The 19433-nt window shown below is 38.1% G+C and overlaps 1 protein-coding gene across 2 annotated transcripts in view; it reads left to right on the plus strand.

Annotated features, from left to right (window-relative positions):
- The window catches only part of PRCP (prolylcarboxypeptidase), a 74500-nt gene that overhangs the window by 24355 nt on the left and 30712 nt on the right, over nucleotides 1-19433 (plus strand). For both annotated transcript variants that reach the window (XM_072610716.1, XM_072610715.1), the window contains exons 2-4: nucleotides 11600-11740; nucleotides 15531-15632; nucleotides 19204-19385. In XM_072610716.1, coding sequence (XP_072466817.1) covers nucleotides 11600-11740; nucleotides 15531-15632; nucleotides 19204-19385 — 425 coding nt within the window. The remainder of the gene's footprint in view (nucleotides 1-11599; nucleotides 11741-15530; nucleotides 15633-19203; nucleotides 19386-19433) is intronic.

Consider the following 19433-nt stretch of genomic DNA (forward strand, 5'->3'; position numbering starts at 1 on the left):
GGACTGGAGGACTGCCCTCCAGCCAGTTTGCCTCTATCCCTTACCAAAAATAGCTCTGGTTTTGTAGGTGGTCTGTGGGTGCCCTTATGCATAACCTGCTTAGGTGGGTGAGAGAGTACTATGTGGCAACACCTACCTTACTCTATTCAAGACTCTAACCTTAAAGTTACCGACAGATATTTTAAAAGAAATGACTGAATTAGAAGCTTGACTTGGTGATAATTTTTGAAGTGTTTTTCTTTTTCTTTTAAAATGTGCTTTATTGAAAAGGTCCCTTAAATCAAGGAAATATTGATCATTGTTTCCCAGATAATGGCAGAATTGTGTGATAAAAGGTTATTAGTAGAATATTAGAATTTTTAATAGGATAGGGAACCATTGTATGTGGTTCAGTATCAAAAAATGTCATGAAGATACCTACATAGTTTTAGTTTTTTTTGTGGTGAAAAATTAAGTAGTGTGGAAATAATCCTTTGATTAGATTTCTAAGGAAAATCAATCTTTTAAATTAATTTTTGCCCCCACCTCTCTGAGTTTTTGAATACAAATTTGAGTTATACCATGATGGTTTCAGGGTTGGTTTGTAGTTTTCAGTGATAAATTTCTAATAAAAAATAAGATGATAGTCACAAATGTGATTTTTTTTTTAAGGAAGCAGAGTTGAATTAACTAATTTAGAACAAGTTGTAGGTCCTCCATGTTGTCTTTGTTGAATTGGATTCTATCCGGTCTAATTCATGTTGGCTTGCCAGGGTCACGCATGGGGAGTCACCTGTGACTCTCTTTGACCTTAAGACATCCTGAATAAGATGGCTAGTGGGAATTAAGGAGCAATCCATAACCATTAAAAGAAATTCTCCATTTATCTTCAGGAACAGCGAACAGTTGTTCGAAAAGATAGTAATCCTGTAGCAAAGGATCCAGAAGCTAATCACAGGAAGCTGCTTTCTAATGCTTTACCTTGTGGCCATTGTGCTGGACTTTTTGGTTTCATGTAAGGATATCCTCCTTTCTTCCTGTATCTTTTCACAGTGACCTTATCAGGCAGGCAGGATGAAGATTTAAAACAATAACGTTGGTGTTTTTGTGGTGCAGAGTATAGTTTTAACAGTATAAGCAAACCTCCTGAGACTGTTTGACAATGGACTCAGAATTGTACTTTTAACTGTGGAATTCCCCGTAGACATTTGCTTTCTTTCTTACTGTATCAGAGCTCTGTAAAGGGTTTATTATTCAGAGTACTGAAAGCCTTTCTGGTGGCATGTATATGTTTTATTTTATCAAACAATTTATCTTAAAACAAGAAAGAGTTATGTATTAGCTAAGCGATACAAAGTAATCTAGGCCCTGATTGTATTTTGAGACTTCAAAGTGTTTGTAATAATCCATCAGCAGACATATATTAAATGCATATGGTGTGCCAGCAGCTAGGGATAGTAAGAAAAAACAAAACAGCCCCTAAGAGAGGCACTAGCAGCTGGAGGGTATGGGTATACTAAGGACAGATGTGTAAAAGATGGCACTTTGAAACTTTGCAGGAAGCTAGAGAGTTTAAGTGGTACAAATAAGGAGGGATTACATTGTAGGAACTGAAGACAATTCGTGCAAAGTCATGGAGATGGGAGATGGAATGTGGTCTGTGAGGGACAGTAGTTAGCCGATTTGGTCAGATGGTGACCAGCCTGAGAGCTGTAGTCAGGTTGTGAAGGACCCAAAGTAGAACTTCTTAACTGGGTGCCTGGGGACTTGTTTCTGAAAAAAATTTTGATACCCATATTTCAGTATAACTGGTTTCTTCTTTAAGCCATGTATTTTGTTTTATGAATTAAAAAACCTTATTCTGAGAAAGGGTCCCTAGGCTTCTCAAGAGGGGAACATGACAAAGTCCTGTTGCTAGAGGGATGAGGGAGTCACTGGAGTTTCAGTGTATGAGAGAATCTTCAAGTTGGAAGGAACGTCAGAAGCAATCATCCAACCTGAGCATGAAAATATTCCCTCTGCTTAATGTACCTAATAAACCTTTAGGGAGGGGGAGCCTCCTGAGCTAACTCATTTTATTTTTTAATAACTCTGTAATCTGTGGTTTGATTTGGAGGATCTGATAAAGTTCTGTATAGAATTTATTTACTTCTTCATCCTTTGTAACATGTCACTTAAAATGTATTTTTCTTCGTTGAAGGTGTTTTTACTTTACCCCTCAGGTCTACTGAAAGGTAAAATGACAAAGTGTCTCTAAAATGACCCTGGTTGAATTCCTACTCATTCTTGGAAGCCAATGCAAATTCTACCTTCTCTAGGAAATTTTCACTGATCCCTTTGTTAAATTGATAGTGACCTTTCTTCTCCTTTGTACCTTATATCATATGATGTTTGCACCTCTATTGTCTACTCATAATACACATTGTTTTTTGATTTTCAGAATTATTGCATGACACTTATGGAATCACACTACTACTTGGTTTTAATTTAGGTGGCTGATATTTAACTGGAGCTGCCATTCAGTGCTTTTGTTGCCAACATTACTGGACAGAAACTATAAATCAAATATCAAAGTATTTAATTGGGACCAGATAGCAAAACAAATAAGAGAAAATCAAGTAATGTTACAATTCCAAGACTCCCCATACAGGAAAGGTACAATCTTCTGCAGCCTCACTCACCCAGGAAAGGGGAAGGGGAAAACTCGCTGGTTCTAAGGGAGAAAGGCTTGCCTGGCAATTGGCGTGTCTTTCCTGTTGGAGTTTTTGCAGCCTGAGGTGCAGCACATTCATTGTTTGTTTCAATCATTTTTCAGTCATGTATGACTCTTCATTACCCCATTTGGGGTTTTCTTGGCAAAGATACTGGAGTAGTTTGCCATTTCCTTCTCCAGATCATTTTATAGATGAGGAAACTCAAGCAAAAGGTTAAGTAGCTTGGTCCCCAGGGTCACCCAGCTAGTAAGTGTTTGAAGCCAGATTTTAACCAGAGAAGATGAGTCTTCCTGATTTTAGTGCCAGCACTCTAACCACTGAGCTGCCTAGTTGCCCCAAGTTCAGCACAATGCCTTGCTATTCCTTGTGACTTCTCAGATCCACCCCTTGAAGATCTCCCTGGATCTCGAGTTGCCTTGATGGTAATAGATGCTTTTGCTGCATCTGACTAGAGCCCCATATACAAAGAGTACAGTGAAAGATAAGTTTTCATTTTCCTTTTTCGTAATAGCATATTTTTAGCGTCAGAAAATTTCTACTTTGGCATATAGCTATTTATAAAAAGAAGTTTCCAAGTTCCTGGAGATGGTAACACATGATAGGAATTTAGTGGAGGATTGATTTTTAAAGTTTCCTAGAGCAAACAAATGCCCTATCTCAATCAGATCAGCCCTAGGGGATCTTAGAGGTCTAATTATACACCACCCATCCCACCCTGTGGAGTATTCTTTTCTACATTGTTCATAGCTAACAAATTATCATACCGCATGCTGTCACCTAAGTGCTTCTAGTGACAAGGAATGAATGCATTCTGTGAGGAGGCAGCCAGTTCTCGTTCTATATAGTACTTTCTTGATTTGGGCTGAAATTGTCTTCTCTGTCTCATATTGGTCCTGTCTTACTTAGCCTGGTAAGATCTACAGAGGCCTTCTGCAGACATTCTGTCTCCCCTTTATGTCTCCAGTGTAGTTTCTCTTACCCTCTGTTCTTTGGGTTGAATATACATACACACCCATACTGTTTTAGGGGCACACATATCCTACTGATGCTTTAATGTGGCTAGGCTTTCCTAAAGTGCTTTTTTCTGCTTTATTGTTAATTTTCTCTTGACACTATCCTGTCTATTCCTCTGAGTCCTACTGTTTCTTTTGAGCCTTTTAAAAGATGTTCTGGCAATGACACTTCTCAATTCTTAATTCTACCTGCTTATTATCTACCTGCATTTCCTTTAGGCATGTGATTCTGTGGGTAAAAAAACATTCTTCTTTCCCTTCCCCAACCTTATGAGATCTGTGTTAGCTCCCCAGACACCATTTAAACATAGACATAGATCACTGAAACAACCCGACCTGCCAATCTACCTCACCACCAACTCAGAATCACATAATAAACATTCATTTGTGAAAATGATTTTTCTAGGAACTTTTTGTGTCCATCACAAAGTAAGTGAGTAAGCATCGCAGCACCAACAGGCACCTGTTATTAAAGCACCTTTGTTGGGTGCTGGGAATACAATGACAAAATGAAATAGTTTCTGTCCTGGAGGAGCTTACCACTGAGTGAGGGGAGGTACCATATGAAATATTGAGGGCGAGATACTAGCAGCTGGGAGGAGGAACAAAGGCTTCATGTAGGAGGTGACGTTTAAGCTGAGGTGAGAAGGGAATGTATTCCTGGCCTGGAGGATGATCAGGGCAAAGTCACAGAGATGGGAGATGGCCATGTGTGAGAAACGGTAGAAAGACAAGTTTGCTTGGACTCTAATGTGCAATGAACTTCTAATATTCTAAAATCCTCCATGAAAGTGTTCCTGTTGGGGCAGTGAGGTGGTGCAGTGGAGAGAGCCTCGCCTTGGAGTGAAGAGGAACAGAGTTCAGATGCAGCCTCAATTAGCTGTATGACCCTGGGAAAGTCACCTAACCCCTACTGCTTCAAAAAAAAAAAGTTCTCCTGTGGTACCGTGTCATATTGTGAAATTACGCCTGAATTCTTAAGTGCTGTGTAGCAGAATGCAAATTTCAGCAGGTCCTACTACGCTAGCAAGTCTGAGTGTAGGCCTAGTGACTTAATTCCTATTTATTGTCTATAGATCAGCCTAGCCAAGTCAACAGGTTGACTGTGGGTTAAGAATTCTTCCCACATGGCCCCTCTTGTACACTAAGTCAAGAATGGCTCTGTTCTGTTTTGGTGGAGGAAGTGTGTGTTTGTCCTTCATTGCGGAAGAAGACCATGCCTTCAGAGAAATGATGACATGACTCACACTTGACTTTGTTTTGAGTGAGGGAGGGCTGTGCAGGTCACCAGCCTCACTTCTCCTCCAGAGCCATCTGAATCCAGTGACCAGATATTCATCAGGATGACTGGAGATGACCCAGAATGAGACAATTGGGGTTAAGTGACTTGCCCAAGGTCACACAGCTAGTGAGTGTCTGAGGTGAAATTTGAACTCAAGTCCTCCTGAATCCTGCACTGGTGCTCTCTCCACTGCACCACCTAGCTGCCCTGGTGGAGGAAGTATCCACATAAACAAGATCACAGTTCCGTTATGTATTGTTATGTATTAGAAATGAAATATGTTGAAAGGTAAATAATATCCAAACACGTTATACTTAAATATATCTATATGCAAAATTCCATCATAGTATACAGACATTGTAATCCAACTTCCTAAATATACTAAAATATTTCAAGGATATTATGAAACATGTTATAGGACATATCATGACCCTTGTATAACTTAGGAAATGGTTTTTAGGAGTTACTGTGGCTGAAAAATTAATCACTTTACAGTTAAGCAGATGAGGAGCCTCTGATTTGGCCAAAGCTGTTCCTTGGACAATAGACATGTTATGGCTGTACTGGAAGATTTTCCAGCTGGATATGTAATTATAACTAGATAGAAACTTATTTAGTTATTAAAGTCTCCATTCAGTCATGTTGAGTCAAATTTGAATTACATGACTACATGTCATTTAAAAAAATTTTGGCTTAAAATAATAAAAAATAAAGTTTTTCTAAGGCTCCCTCCCTACTCAAGTCCCCAAACCCTATCCAAAAAAGCCCCACCACAAACCAAAACATCCCACATAAACCCAAAACACCCCACAAAACCCCAAATCAACGAGCTTTAACTTTTTTGCTTCACTAGTTATCTGAGAACTGGATTGTACAACAGCACCCCCTCGTGGTTTTTCTCATTTTGGCTTTGCTCTTAATTTTGTCACAAGGGATATATGTGTTAGTGATATATGTTCAAAGCTTCTTGAGGTCATCGGAAGTTGTTTGTATATTCTTGTTACTACATATGAAGATTTAGGATTATCACAGATTTAGACTCTTATTTCTTTGGATGAAAAATGATGCTTCTAAAAGATTTTTTTTTTTTGGGGGGGAATAAGGGTTAACTCTCTAATTTTATTGGTATAGGGAATTTCTGGTGAGAAAACTCCGTCTTCCAGGGCAGATTGGCTTCTGATCTGCAGCTTAGGGTCTTAGAGAGCTGCCTGGAAAACTGAGAGGTTAATTGACTGGCCAACATTACATAGTATTTATTAGAAGCAAGACTTGAACCCAGACTCTGAGGTCCATCCTTCTTCCTTTACACTCACTTCTTCTCTTTCAAAATATTTATCATGACATTATTTAGTAATAGCCTTTGGGAGGGGCCATGGATGTTAGGTCTGGTCTTAGTGTATGTAGGGCATTATTTTTCTAATTTAATTTTTAAAGTTTCAGCTTTTAGTTATAACTCATATATTTCCTACTACTGGTCAAGGTCTCTAGTGAAAAACATGTTTTTTTCTCCCTCCTTGGAAATGACTGTATAGTTAGACTATGATGGCTGGGTTCATTTGTTGAAATACTTAGCTGCTATTTGGCTCCATTTGCAACTTCCTGGTTTCTAGAATTGTATACTTTGTATCCAGAAGACTATAGACATAGGATGTTCCTATTTTAGAACACTGCAACTATTAAAATTTTCAAATTTATGTTAAAATTTACATGATACTTATTGAATGCTTACTTAGCATAAGACCAGTTGTGCTATGTTGACTGTTTTTTGCCTGTTAAAGAATTCATATCAGGAAAAAAAATACGTCTGTATTGTAGAAAGGCCTCTTGTAGACTGAAATTTCCACCACCACCTATGTCATTACTTTTCTTTCCTTGAAACTCTAATCCTCTGGTTTTATTACTTTTAAAAAGGACTTTAATTCCTTTACTTGCAATTTAAATCTCCTTTCTTGCAGGAAGGAGATGTTGCTAGTTTTAGAAGTAGGTAAGACAAGAGAGTAGAAGGTAAAAGCATAAAATTCTACCTCTAAATTTATTTGGATAACAAGAAAGTCTCCAGAGAATCTTAAGAGGCAAGGACCTCAGAGGTCATTTAGTTCCACCCCTATCTGAAACTTGATTCCCCTCAATGATATCTCACCAATAAGTCATCCAGGTTCCTTTTGAAGACCTCCAGTAATCTATTAATACTAATTTTGGAGAGTTGCAATTATTAAAAAGTGTTTACTTGCATTGATGACTGAGGCCTCTCTAATTTTCTAAGTCACAGGAATTAGAGCTATGAGGAACCATTTTCGCCTTCTGGGGCTTTTTAAAACAAATCTGATTTTTTGCTTTCACATGATAGCCCTTCAGGCACTTCAAGCCAGCTTCTGTTTGTCAGGAAAGATTATCAAAACCTGACTGGCACGTGAAGAATTGTGTGTGTTGAGATCTTCCAATCAGCTGGAGAAGAGTATATCCAATTTAGCTAGCGTTTATCAAGCTTCTTTCTGCTGTTTGGTTGTTGGTTATATGATCACATACTGTGTAACCATGGGATTATAGATGTAGAGAAACCTGGGAGGCCATCTTGTCCAACTGCCTCATTTTACAGATGAGGAAATGGAAGCTCTGATGTTTCCAAATGGGAACAAGAGAGAAGCACTTTAGTAGAGAGCCTCTGTAGAAGCAGGCCCAATTTCCTTCTCTGTGAAATGATGAAGTTGGATTAGATGGCCTCCCAGGCCCCTTCTAGATCTAGCAGCCAATGATTACTGGTCTCATCCTATTAACAACAATCACAGATATCTCAAAGAAGTTGTATGTAATTAGACATACAACTAGTTAGACTAGTTAGAACACCCCTAGTTAGACACAAATTCACATTCTAGAAGTTCAGAGTTTGGAGGGACCTAAAGAGCTATCTAACACAGTACCAAGCAGCTACCCACCAAATGGTTATCTAGCCTTTGCTTGAAGGGCCCTAATGAGGGGAAACTCACTGATCCCAGGGTAGGTCTCCTTCATCTTTGGATAGCTCTGATCATTAGGAATTTTTTCCTTATGTCAAACAAAGCCTAAATTTGCCTGTTTGCAGTTTCCACCCATTGTTCCTAGTTCTGCCCTCTGGGACCAAACAGAGCTAATCTGTCTTCCACATGATAACTCTGCACATCCTTGAAGACAGCTGTCATGTCACCCCTGAATTTTCTCTCATAGAGACTACTTATTCTATTCTCAGTTTTTTCAATCAGTCCCCATATTGTATGATGCCAAGGTCTGTCACATTTTTGGTTGCCATCCTTCTGGATAGTCTCCGGCATATCATGTCCTTCCTAAAAAGTCATTTTCAGGGGTGAGCACAGTACCCCAGATGTGGTCTAACCAGGGCATAATATAGCCCTGTATTTTCACTTGTGCATTTATGACTGTTTTCCATTCTCATTGTTGCTCTAGATCCCATTAGCTTTCTAGGTTGTCTTGTCACACTGTTGAATCTTACTGAACTTTCAGTTTACTCAAGCAGATCTTCATGTAAACTGCTTCCCAACCCATCTTATACTTGTGAATGCAAAGTTTTGGACTCAGGTGTAAGACCTTATATCACTTAAACATCTCATATTAAATTTCACATTATTCTATTTGGTCCAGTTTTTTAACCTCTTAGTATCTTTTTGAATCTTGACTTTGTCATCAAATATATAAGCCATCCCTCCCAATTTTGTTTCTTGTGCAAATGTAATAAGAATGCCATCTATGCCTTTATCTGAGTCACTGATGAAAATGTTAAATAGTATAGATCCAAGGACAGATCCCTGGGTACCCAGCTGCAAACCTCCTTCCATGTTGTTCACTGAGCCATTAATTGCTAGGCCTTGTTTCTGGCCATTGAATCACTTCTGAGACAGTTTAGTTATACTATCATTCAATCCACATCACTGCATCTGTTCCATATATTTTGTATTATTCAGCAAAACTGTATACAAATTAATTTTTTAAAAAATGAACCAATGGCTTGATTAATTAATTTGGCACTGATGACTAGCCGTATATTGTTGTCTTTTTAGGTGAATGTGCCTTCTGATTAAAAACTCCAGTTGAGGCCAGGGATATATATCCTTCTCAGGGCTAGCACAAAACTCATTATATATTTGGCACTCAATAAATATCCAGATATTTCTTTCTTCAGAGTAAGAATTACTTGAGAATTATATGAGAGAAGCAGATAGAGAGATTAGCTAAAGATTCAGGCAACCCTGGATGAAGTTCCTACCCCTGCCACATACTGGCCATGTCACCCTGAGCAAGTCATTTAACTTTGAAGTGCCTCATACATCTCTTAAAACTGTGGGCTTCAGAGAAGTTACACTCATAGAGGAGTTTCTCAATAAGAGATGAAATCACAGATCCAGTTTAAAATAATGATGTGATCTTACAACTAAGTGAGGTATTTGGAATTTCATTTTTGATTCATAGAAGTTGTAGAATAATTTTATGACTTGGTGAGGACTGTAATGTAAAGATCTTCCCCACCCATTAATTGGCCTCCCATGGAACCCAGTAAGGGAAGCTTGATTAGGGGAGGCTTGTTTTGTAGGAAGGCCCACACCTTTTGTTAGTTGCTAATGAGGCACTGGGTCAAGACTCTATAAGTCATGCCTTCCCACTCTGAAAAGTGTATATGTACTCTGAGGTAAGGTTTTGCTTTGGGGGCTTACTCTTTGGAAGAAGGTTCCTGTGCCAGATAAGACTCTGGGCAACTGTTAAGAAGCCCCCTGGCTTTGAAACCCAGATGTTGGTGCTTCTCTCTCTGGTAACTATGTATGTATGTAGTGGTCAGACAGTTGATCTGTCTGTTGATCTGTATGTATTGCTTATGGTCAGACAGAAGCCCTGTCTGTTGGGTCTTTCTTTCTTGGCTTGTATTTTCGCTGTTGGTGTATGTAATTAAAGAAGATTGCTGACCCCTCAGAAGTTCCTTTCCTTTTAGAAAAGCAGATCTAAGGACCTGTGCTAGCCAGCCATCCTGGGTGTGTCAGGGTGCTTGCTGCTACACGGACAGGAGTAAAATAATGGAAAATGGGATTGACTAATTTACTAGATCCTTACATAGTTTATTAGAAGTTTTCAGATCATGTAGAGGTATGTCTGTCCACACAAGTTAGTGATGGCACCCTCAGTACTATAATTGGGTTGCAGGGATAGTAACTGTCCCCCAAAATATAGATAACACTTTGCATAGAATGTGGTGACATATACTGTGAAATTTGTTCTCTAGCAGTTTTATAATTAAAATTCTTATTATGACTTTAGTGTTTAAAAAATTGTGGTTTGTTTGGTATAGATGAAACGCCCTTCGTGTCACATTGCAGATTGCAAGCCTTCTATGTTGTAGGAGCTCTGTGTGAGATACTTTGGCTGAAATAGTAATTACCAAAATGTAGCCATCTTGGTGATGAACTTTTCCAAAGTTAGCTGGGCTGGACACCAGGCCCATATATGAAGGTGTTTCAGCATGGAAGGAAATACAACAGCTTAGGTTGGTTTGCATTGCCTTCAAGAACTTGGGTTTAATTCTGTGTTCTAATGAGAGACCTCAGAACAGAACTAGAATGGTGTTACATTGGTACTTCATGTTTATTGAATTTTCTCTTTTTTATTTCTTTTCACCAAGTCTTCTTAATGATTAATTTTTGTAGCATTAAGGTTAACATTTGAACATTTTCAGTGTCATTATTTGGGAAGAACTCTGTTGGAACTGAACTATATTTTGTTCTTTTGATGCTGCTTTTATATCACTTATATGTAAGTGAGGTAGGTTTCTGTTTGGAATTAAACCAAATTGTTTTTCAAAATCGAGAAAAGATTTATAAATGTTTATTCTGTTTTCAAAGAGTTAAAGGTATAGGCTTGAGTCGATCTGCCAGCAGAGGGCAGCCTCTCCCCACCCAGCCCTGGCTCTTTTCTGTCTCTTGGAGAATGGGAACAGGTCATTAACTGGTCTTGGTAGTTTGAGGTACATATCTTTGGTAATGAGAAATTCAAGCAAATTTGGTGTTTGGTATGCATAAGAGCTTGTTCTCTCTGCTTCTTGATGTTTAGTGTTCTGGAAGAGTCACTTAGAAAATAGAATCTTTTTAAGTCTTTTTAACTCAACTCTTACATTTTCAGTTAATGTTCTGTTATGTGTTTTGTACAGTCAAGGGGGTCAGTATTGTGTGTGTGTGTGTGTGTGTGTGTGTGTGTGTGTGTGTGTGTGTGTGTGTAGAGATCTTTATTGTGTATAGGCCATACAAATGGCAATTATTGGGTGTGCAAAGTGTAATTTAAAGCACTAGTACCATGCTGCCCTCAATGAAATAGAGACATTTGGAGGAGAGATGGTGTCAGATAGAAGATGGTGACTTCAGTTTCGAATGTGTTGAATTTCTTATCCTGATGGGACAACTAAACTTAAAAGAACATCTAAAAATCTCATTTTGGAAAATTAAGAAAAAAATGGACTTGTCACAGTTGTGTGTATGTGTCTTTTTCTGTAAGCCTTAATTTTATGAAAGTTGCTATTTAACAACTTTAACTACATTTGACTCTAATTTACTTTTTTGAAATATTATTTATTTTGGTTACAGGTTGATCATTTTGGATTTGACGTTAATTTAACATTTAAACAACGGTACCTAATAGCAGATCAGTACTGGAAGAATGATAATGGTGCAATACTTTTCTACACTGGAAATGAAGGGGACATTACCTGGTTTTGCAAAAATACGGTATGCATAAGTGTTTGAAACTTATCATGTTTATAGAATTTGTCTTTCCAATGGGACTGGATGAAGGCAAGAATGTACGTATTTCATTTTTACTTGAGATGTTCTGTTTTATAATTTTCTTTTTGTGCTTAATTTATAACAATAAGATAGAAGCTTACTTCCATAGGATTACAGTTTTAGAACTAGAATGGTACTTAGAGATCAACTGATCCAAACTTCTCATTTTACATGTATTGGGTTGGGGGTTGCACTTCAGGAAACACGTGTGGGGAAGGGCATGTAGGGGCCAGAGCTCCCATGGCAGTTTCTGTGATAGCTATGACAGTGCTAAATTAGTTTGAAATGATAAAGCAATCCCTTTACTGGCCACTGCTGACTCAGTGGTCCTTGAAAAGCAGTAACTCTGACCTCCACCGTCAGCACTACCCCTGCACGGCACCCCCCTTGTCCACCAACATGTCAGGCCCCTTTCAGCCTTTCCCTGAGCAAATAGAAGTGAAATGTGTATTTCTTCTGGTAAGCCAGGGCAGTGCTTAGAGCTCCTCTTCCTGTCTGCAATTATCTCCAAGACAGGAATTGTTGAAGAAATTCTACAATTATTAAATGACATCTCTAAGATCATAGAATTTTGAGCTAGAAGGGATTGACCAGTCTACTCTGTCTGAGGGATCCGAGCCTTATAGATCACTCACAAAGATGCCTGTAAGGCTAGAAATGTTCACCTTGGGCACTACTCAGCTATCCACACTCAGAAAAGAAGCAAAGCAGAAGAGGCAGCTACATATACACACATATAGCTTGTTGTTCAGTCATTTTAGTTGTGTACGATTCTTTGTGACCCCATTTGAAGTTTTCTTGGCAAAGATACTCTGGTAGTTTGCCATTTTCTTCTCCAGCGTGTTTTACAGATGAGAAAACTGAGGCAAACAGGGTTAAGTGACTTGCTCAGGTTCACACAGCTAGTAAGTATCTGAAGCCTCATTTGAACTCAGGAAGTATTCTTTGACTCCAGACCTGGTACTCTATCAACTGCGATACCTACCTGCCCCATGTATGTATGTATGCACATACATATACACATATGGACTAGACTTCTGACATTGAGAACGGGTCATATTTTAGTTTAAGGCTGGTAAATTTTGTTTTCAGCCTTATTGATTGCACTTGACAGTACAACCAGCCCTGGATTTCAGGCATCCCTCTGACAGATGATTGTACATTGTAAGGGTGTGCTTTGCCTTACCGCACTCCACCTCTGTGATACTGAAACCCTCTGCTACTGCCAAGGAGCAGTTGTGAACTGTGACACTACCTTCCATTTGTAAAGTGCTTTATAGTTTTCCAAGTACTTCCACAAGCATTTACTCTTTATTAGGTAAGAAGGACATTATTTCCATGTGAAAAAAACTTTAATGTTTTAGAGAATATTGTTGGTTAGAGCACAGTGAAAAGAAGAATGACCTATAAAAAGCTGGGACAGTATACACTCTTAGACTGGACTGATTTGTTTATTTTGTGGTGTCCTGTCCTCAGATCATTTCCAACATCCTTTCCCCCTCCATTACATGGCTCCTGAAATTTTACCAATTAATGATTCATTTAGGTTAACAGTCATCATTTTAAAGAAATACAACCACTTTTCTGAGGCATAAGGGTCTACCAGAACTAATGTGAATCAGTTTAGACTTTGGATCATATTTTTAGTGTCTTAATTACATCTTCTTTGAATACAGAGAAACTTACTCTATTTCCCAAACCTAACTACCTATTTTATTGTAAGGAAGGCAGATCAGGCAAATACATACTTTTAAGGATCTGTGACTTTTTAGAAGTATGAGTATTCTTTTTACCAATATGGATTGCAATTCCTTACTACTTTTAGAAGGTGGTTTTTGTGAGTTGTTGTGTTTTCCGCCCCCAGTGGCTAAGCTTCTGATGATGAATTGCATGGAATTTTAGCCAGTCTGGTCATCTGGTCCAAAAGATGACAGTCTTTTGCCAAGTCCATATTTGAAGCCTTTCTTGCTTGGAAGAATCTGCCAGAGCTTGCATTCTGCTATAATAACATTCTAGAACCCAGGGTCATCTCTGTGTCATGATGAGGCAATGGAAGAGGCAGCCATGAAAGGGAATACAATTTATTTATTTATTCTCTGCATGGGGCCTGCACAGGGAAATTGGATGCTTTCCCAGCTCCTCAGTCAGATCTCCTCAGTCTAAGTCATCACTATTGTTTTAGACCCAAATCCCAGAATGCTATACACACATATTCAAATGTTAAGTACAAAAGCACATTATAAAAGCTAATTACATTATGTTTTTTGAACTTTCTAAGCCTTACAATTAGTATGAATAATTGGGAATTGACTGTGTTTCTAATTCAATCAGAGGCATATTGAAGTGCTGGTATTCCTATGTAGGACCAACTATTTTCACGTGGCCAATCACTCCTAACCTTCTTGACTCTGTTTTTGGTTTTGGAAGGAAGAAAACATTGTCTCTGGTTTTCTTATGTACAGTGAATAGAAATGTTTGAACTTATTTATAAAGGTTTCTTTTCAAGGGGTAATGAGAAAAGGCAGAAAATACCTGATACATCTTAAAAAGTATGCCTTGTTCTATAGTTTTAAAAAAAAAAATGAACTTGCCCTTATTCTGAGCTGTTGATATAGATTGAGTTTCCTCCTTCCCTCTAATGAGAGACAAGCATTAGTATATGACAGTATTATGTACCCCAATGTAGAAAAATGCATAGATGTGCTTCCATACACACTTCTACGTGTGTGCATATTTATAACTGTGTACATATCCCTTCTGTACTATTTACTCTCTCTGTGACATTGGACAAGTCATTTTCCCTCCTTGGCCCTCACTTTCTTCCCAAAAATGTTGGACTAGATGATTTCTGAGTTCACTTTCAGTTCTTAATTCCCATGTATATACACACATGGGTATGTATACAGCATACGCATACACACACTTAATAGGTTAAATGGACAATAGGGTGAGAATGTGGCTCCATGGGTCAAGGAGAAAGTATGTGGGTAAAGAATTAATCAAGGAAGAATTGTTTAGTAGTTGAATACTTGTAATTAGGTAGATGGCCAACAGGGTAAGGGATCATTGAAGTAATAATAGAATACATTTGTAGATATTGGGTCAAACTCAACCAGATGGGTTGAACCACTCTAATGGTTTTTTTCAGTAAAAAAGGTAGGGGTCTTAGACTTCAGAAAGGCACATGAAAGTATTAAAGGATAAATTATATTTACCTTTTCTCTTTTAATTTGGAATCCCCAAAGTGAATATTTTAAAATTTTCCAATTTAATAGGCCTACATTCCTGACTTAAAATCCTTCATGCTCATTTATTAAGATTTCTATAATGCTTCAAATATAGCTTAATATCTATACTCCCTCCACCTTTGATTTATAAATATAATGAGAGTGCTAGTTATCTTCAGCATTCTCAGTGATTCCCTGAAGCAACTAGTAATATTTTTGACTGGATCTTTTACTTACACTGATCATTCTGTTGTGGGTTAAAATCAGAGGTTAAGATAATTGGCAGGTTGTAGTCATTTTAAGTGGTCACATTATAATATGAATTTAGTGATCAAAAGTGAGGCACAGAAGTTTCGTTCATTTGTAGAACAGGCACAAAGCAAGCAACTTCTCAGAGTGCTTAAGGAATTACATTTTCAAAGTAGATCTTCTTAGATCTGTCGTACATGCATTAGCATTTTTCTTAGAACCAGTTATGATCTTGTGTATTTATAAACTGTTTCTAGGGATTCATGTGGGATGTGGCCGAGGAGCTGAGAGCCATGCTGGTGTTTGCTGAGCATCGCTACTATGGAGAGTCCTTACCCTTTGGTAACCTGTCATTCAGTGTAAGTCTGTTTGTTAACTTGGAGAAACTGTTTAATGCAGCTCAGGAGACCTGGTTTCTTGTCCCAGTTTACCAGTAACTAGTGCTTGGGGGGTGGGGGAGACTTTTTCCCCACTCCTTATGTTGCAAGATATTTCCTTCCTGTCTTCCTTCCAGAAGAGGTGGATTAATCCCTCATCAATCCAGAGGCTTCAGTTGGCTGTAACTCAAATGATGCATTCCTGACCCTCAGCAACAGGGCCACTCTGTGTTCAGACTTCCCCATCACTGGTCCAGGCTAGCTTCATTCAGTTTGCAAAAAGAGCTTTATACCCTGAAGATTAGTTAGTTGAGGCATCTTTCTATTATAACACCAAAAAAATCATCATTTACTGATCCGAAATAACATCCACACTATTATTTGTTGACTTACAAAACCATTTGATTGATAGGAAGTTGATGGGCCTTAAAAACAGTTTAGGAAACTATGTGATCATTTTGGATAAAAAAGCTTTATGCATCATATACTCAGAGAATATGTGCTCTGTTACCAAAATTACATGATTTTATAAAATGCTGTGTATGTTGTCATTAAGAGGTGGTCCTCCTCTATCATTCATGTAGTAACAAAATTTGTGTTCTCAGCAAAATGAGGGAAGTTGTATAACATTCTGTAAGAATTAGGAAATATGTTTTAATCAGTTGTATCTCTCCATGAAATGGTGAACAGTAGTATTTGGAGGTCAAAAGTCAGGCCACAAGGAGTTCAGAAGAGAAGACAGAAGGGAACTAAATGAATGGATAGGTGGTTTAAAAGGGATCGGCAACACTGAAGTCAGGAATATACCTCCTGATTCAGAAAGGTGGCACAAAGGACAAATATCCTGGAGAAATGATGAGAATGAGATGAAAACTAGAAGGAAGATAATATAAAAGTTGTGAAGGAAGCGCCATACAATAATGGGAATCAAGCAAGAAGGTGGGAATGAAATTGTCCCTTAGATTGGTAAATATATGATCATGAAGTTATAAAGCAGGGGTTCTTTTTTTTAAAAATTAGTTTATTCAGTTTTAGTTTTCAACATTCACTCCCATAAGTTTTAAATTTTCTCCACCTCCCTCCCTTCCCCTCTTCCCAAGAGGGCATGCAAATCTGATATAGGCTCTACATATACGTTACTGTTAAACACATTTTCACATTAGTCATGTTGTATAGAAGAATTAGAATGAATGGGAGGAACCATGAGAAAGAAACAACAAAACCAAGAAAAGCAAATAGTATGCCTTGATTGGTAATCCAGATGCCCTAGTTGTTTCTCTGGATGTGGATAGCATTTTCCATCATTAGCCTTTTGGACAATCTTAGATCCTTGCATTGCTGAGAAGAGCTAAGTCTGTCAAAGTTAGTCATCACACGCTGTGGCTGTTACTGTGTACAGTGTTCTCCTGATTCTAAAGCAGGAGTTCTTAACCTGAGGTCTATGAACTTGATTAATATTTTGATAGCTATTTCACCTTAATCGGCTTTCTTTATTATCCTATATGCTTTATTTTATGCATTTCAAAACATAATTCTGAGAAAAGGTCCATTGGCTTCACCAGGTTGCCAGAGGGGTTCATGACACAAAAAAGGTTAAGAAGCTTTATTCTAGTTTATCTCCCTGCTCTCTCAGATACTCAAGCTCTGCAGGAGGTACTTACATGTACCTCCCCCAGAGGTCTTCTTGGCCTCTCCCTCTATTTGGAGTTATCCTCTCCTTTATGTGATTACTAAGGAAATTTAGCTGCCCTTAGAAATTGACCAGGATCCTGAGCTTGTTCCATGATGATATGGTTGGTCCTATGAAAATGAAAAGTTCTCTTTCTCATGTTGATCGATTGATCTGTACTGTAAAGCAGGGTTTAATAAATAATAGGTTTGGTTTTACTAACATTATTTTGCACAACCATTTTAAAGGATGTGTGGTATGGTGAAATACCTTTAGGAATAAAAAAAAGCTTAATAAGGAGTAATATCTTATCATTAAGACATTTATTCAAGAGCCTATTATATTGCTGATTGTGCTCTTGAAGGAAATGTGATAACACCAATATTTAATGAATTTGTAGTCTCATTGATGTGAGTATTCCTAACATGGTGTAGATTGCAAATTGACCAAATTGACCCCTTTTTGTCCCCTTCACTTTTTTTTTTTCACTTTCTCTGGTAGAGATCCATAGAGGATCTACCCCGTCTGTTAGAAACTTTCTTTTGGTCTTTTTAAAGATGAGCTATTTTACAGATGCAGGATTAGAAAGCTGTAGTAATCTCTTAGTCATAGTTTACACTCCGTAATCCCTAGGGCCCTAGCACAGAGTCTTTGGTGAGACAACAAGCATTTAAGTGCTTTGCTTTGTGCTAAGCACTGGAAAAACACAAGCAGAAAAGAAGGACCCTTTATACTTTCTACAGGCTTCCATTCTAATGGGAGAAAACAGAGAAAAGGGAGATGGGGAGAACTGAAGGTATCCAGTTTGGGCATAGTAGAGAAAGCTCAGAGGAGAATCATCAGGGCAGCCTGAGAAAGAGTGAAGGCTGGGGGTTGGGGGATGGTCAGGGCGGTGGGGGAGAGGAACTGAGGTGTCCTAACTAAAATGGGGGGGGGGTTCTAGGAGGAACCAGCTCACAAAGGGAGAGGCAACTCCTCAGTAGCTATTTGATACTTAATTACTTAATTAAACTAACTGACAAGTTCAACTATTTTTGTCTAATATTCTGGAGTGTTCTAGATGAAACTTCCTTCATCTTTATGAAAAATTCAGTGTATTTAGTCCTTGTGAAATTTTAAACTTGATTTTAGGTATGATGAATGTGATCTGTAATCTTATTGGTAAAATTTATTTTCCCAGCTTAAATCAGTTTCAGTCCTCAATCAGTAAATAAACTTTGTTAAGCACCTACTGTGTGCCAGACACTGTACTAAGCAAGGGGGATACAAAGAAAAGCAAAGAAAATTCCTGTCCTCCGGGAGCTCACCATCTAATAGTGGAGACGGGATGCAAATTACTATGAACAGATGAGCTATGCGCAAAATAAATTGGAGCTAATTGACAGAGGGAAAGTGCCAGAGTTTGGGGGATGGGGGGAAGGCTTCTTGACTTCATCATCCAAATATCTTATTTTTTTCACTTGTCAGAGTCTAATAAGAGTATGTTTTGACCACTTGTGTAATGAAAGCTCTGTGTAATGAAGGCACTCTCAACTTTTTTATAAATCAGCTTTTGCCATTTGTACATTTTTTTCCTTTCTGAACACTACCAAAGCTGCACAGGATAAAGGTATCCTAGAACTTTTTTTTAAGACTTAGTAACAGTGATGTGTAACTAAAGCTTCATCAGTAACAAAGATATTAAGTCTGAGCATCACGTACATTGTGCTGTTTCATTACGCTAAAGTGCTTTTGCAATAGCAATTGTTTAATTAAGGATATTAATTGCATTGATCAACTACCCTGACTTGATTGCACAAAATTCTCAGTGATCCTTTGTTTCTTATTTAGATTAAATTTTATTTTTATTTGCCATTTATAGTTCTGTTTGTAATTTTTCTTTAGGATTCCAAGCACTTGAATTATCTGACATCAGAGCAGGCTCTGGCTGACTTTGCAATTTTAATTGAATACCTGAAAAAAACAATGCCGGATGCTAAAAATAGTCCTGTCATTGCTATAGGAGGCTCATATGGAGGGATGCTTGCTGCCTGGTTCAGGATGAAATATCCTCACGTAGTGATTGGGTGAGTACAAGTACATTGAATAGTACTACATCTCAAAGATTTTAAATG

The sequence above is a fragment of the Notamacropus eugenii genome, chromosome 5 (assembly GCF_028372415.1).
Source record: "Notamacropus eugenii isolate mMacEug1 chromosome 5, mMacEug1.pri_v2, whole genome shotgun sequence".
NCBI classification, from domain to species: Eukaryota; Metazoa; Chordata; class Mammalia; order Diprotodontia; family Macropodidae; genus Notamacropus; species Notamacropus eugenii.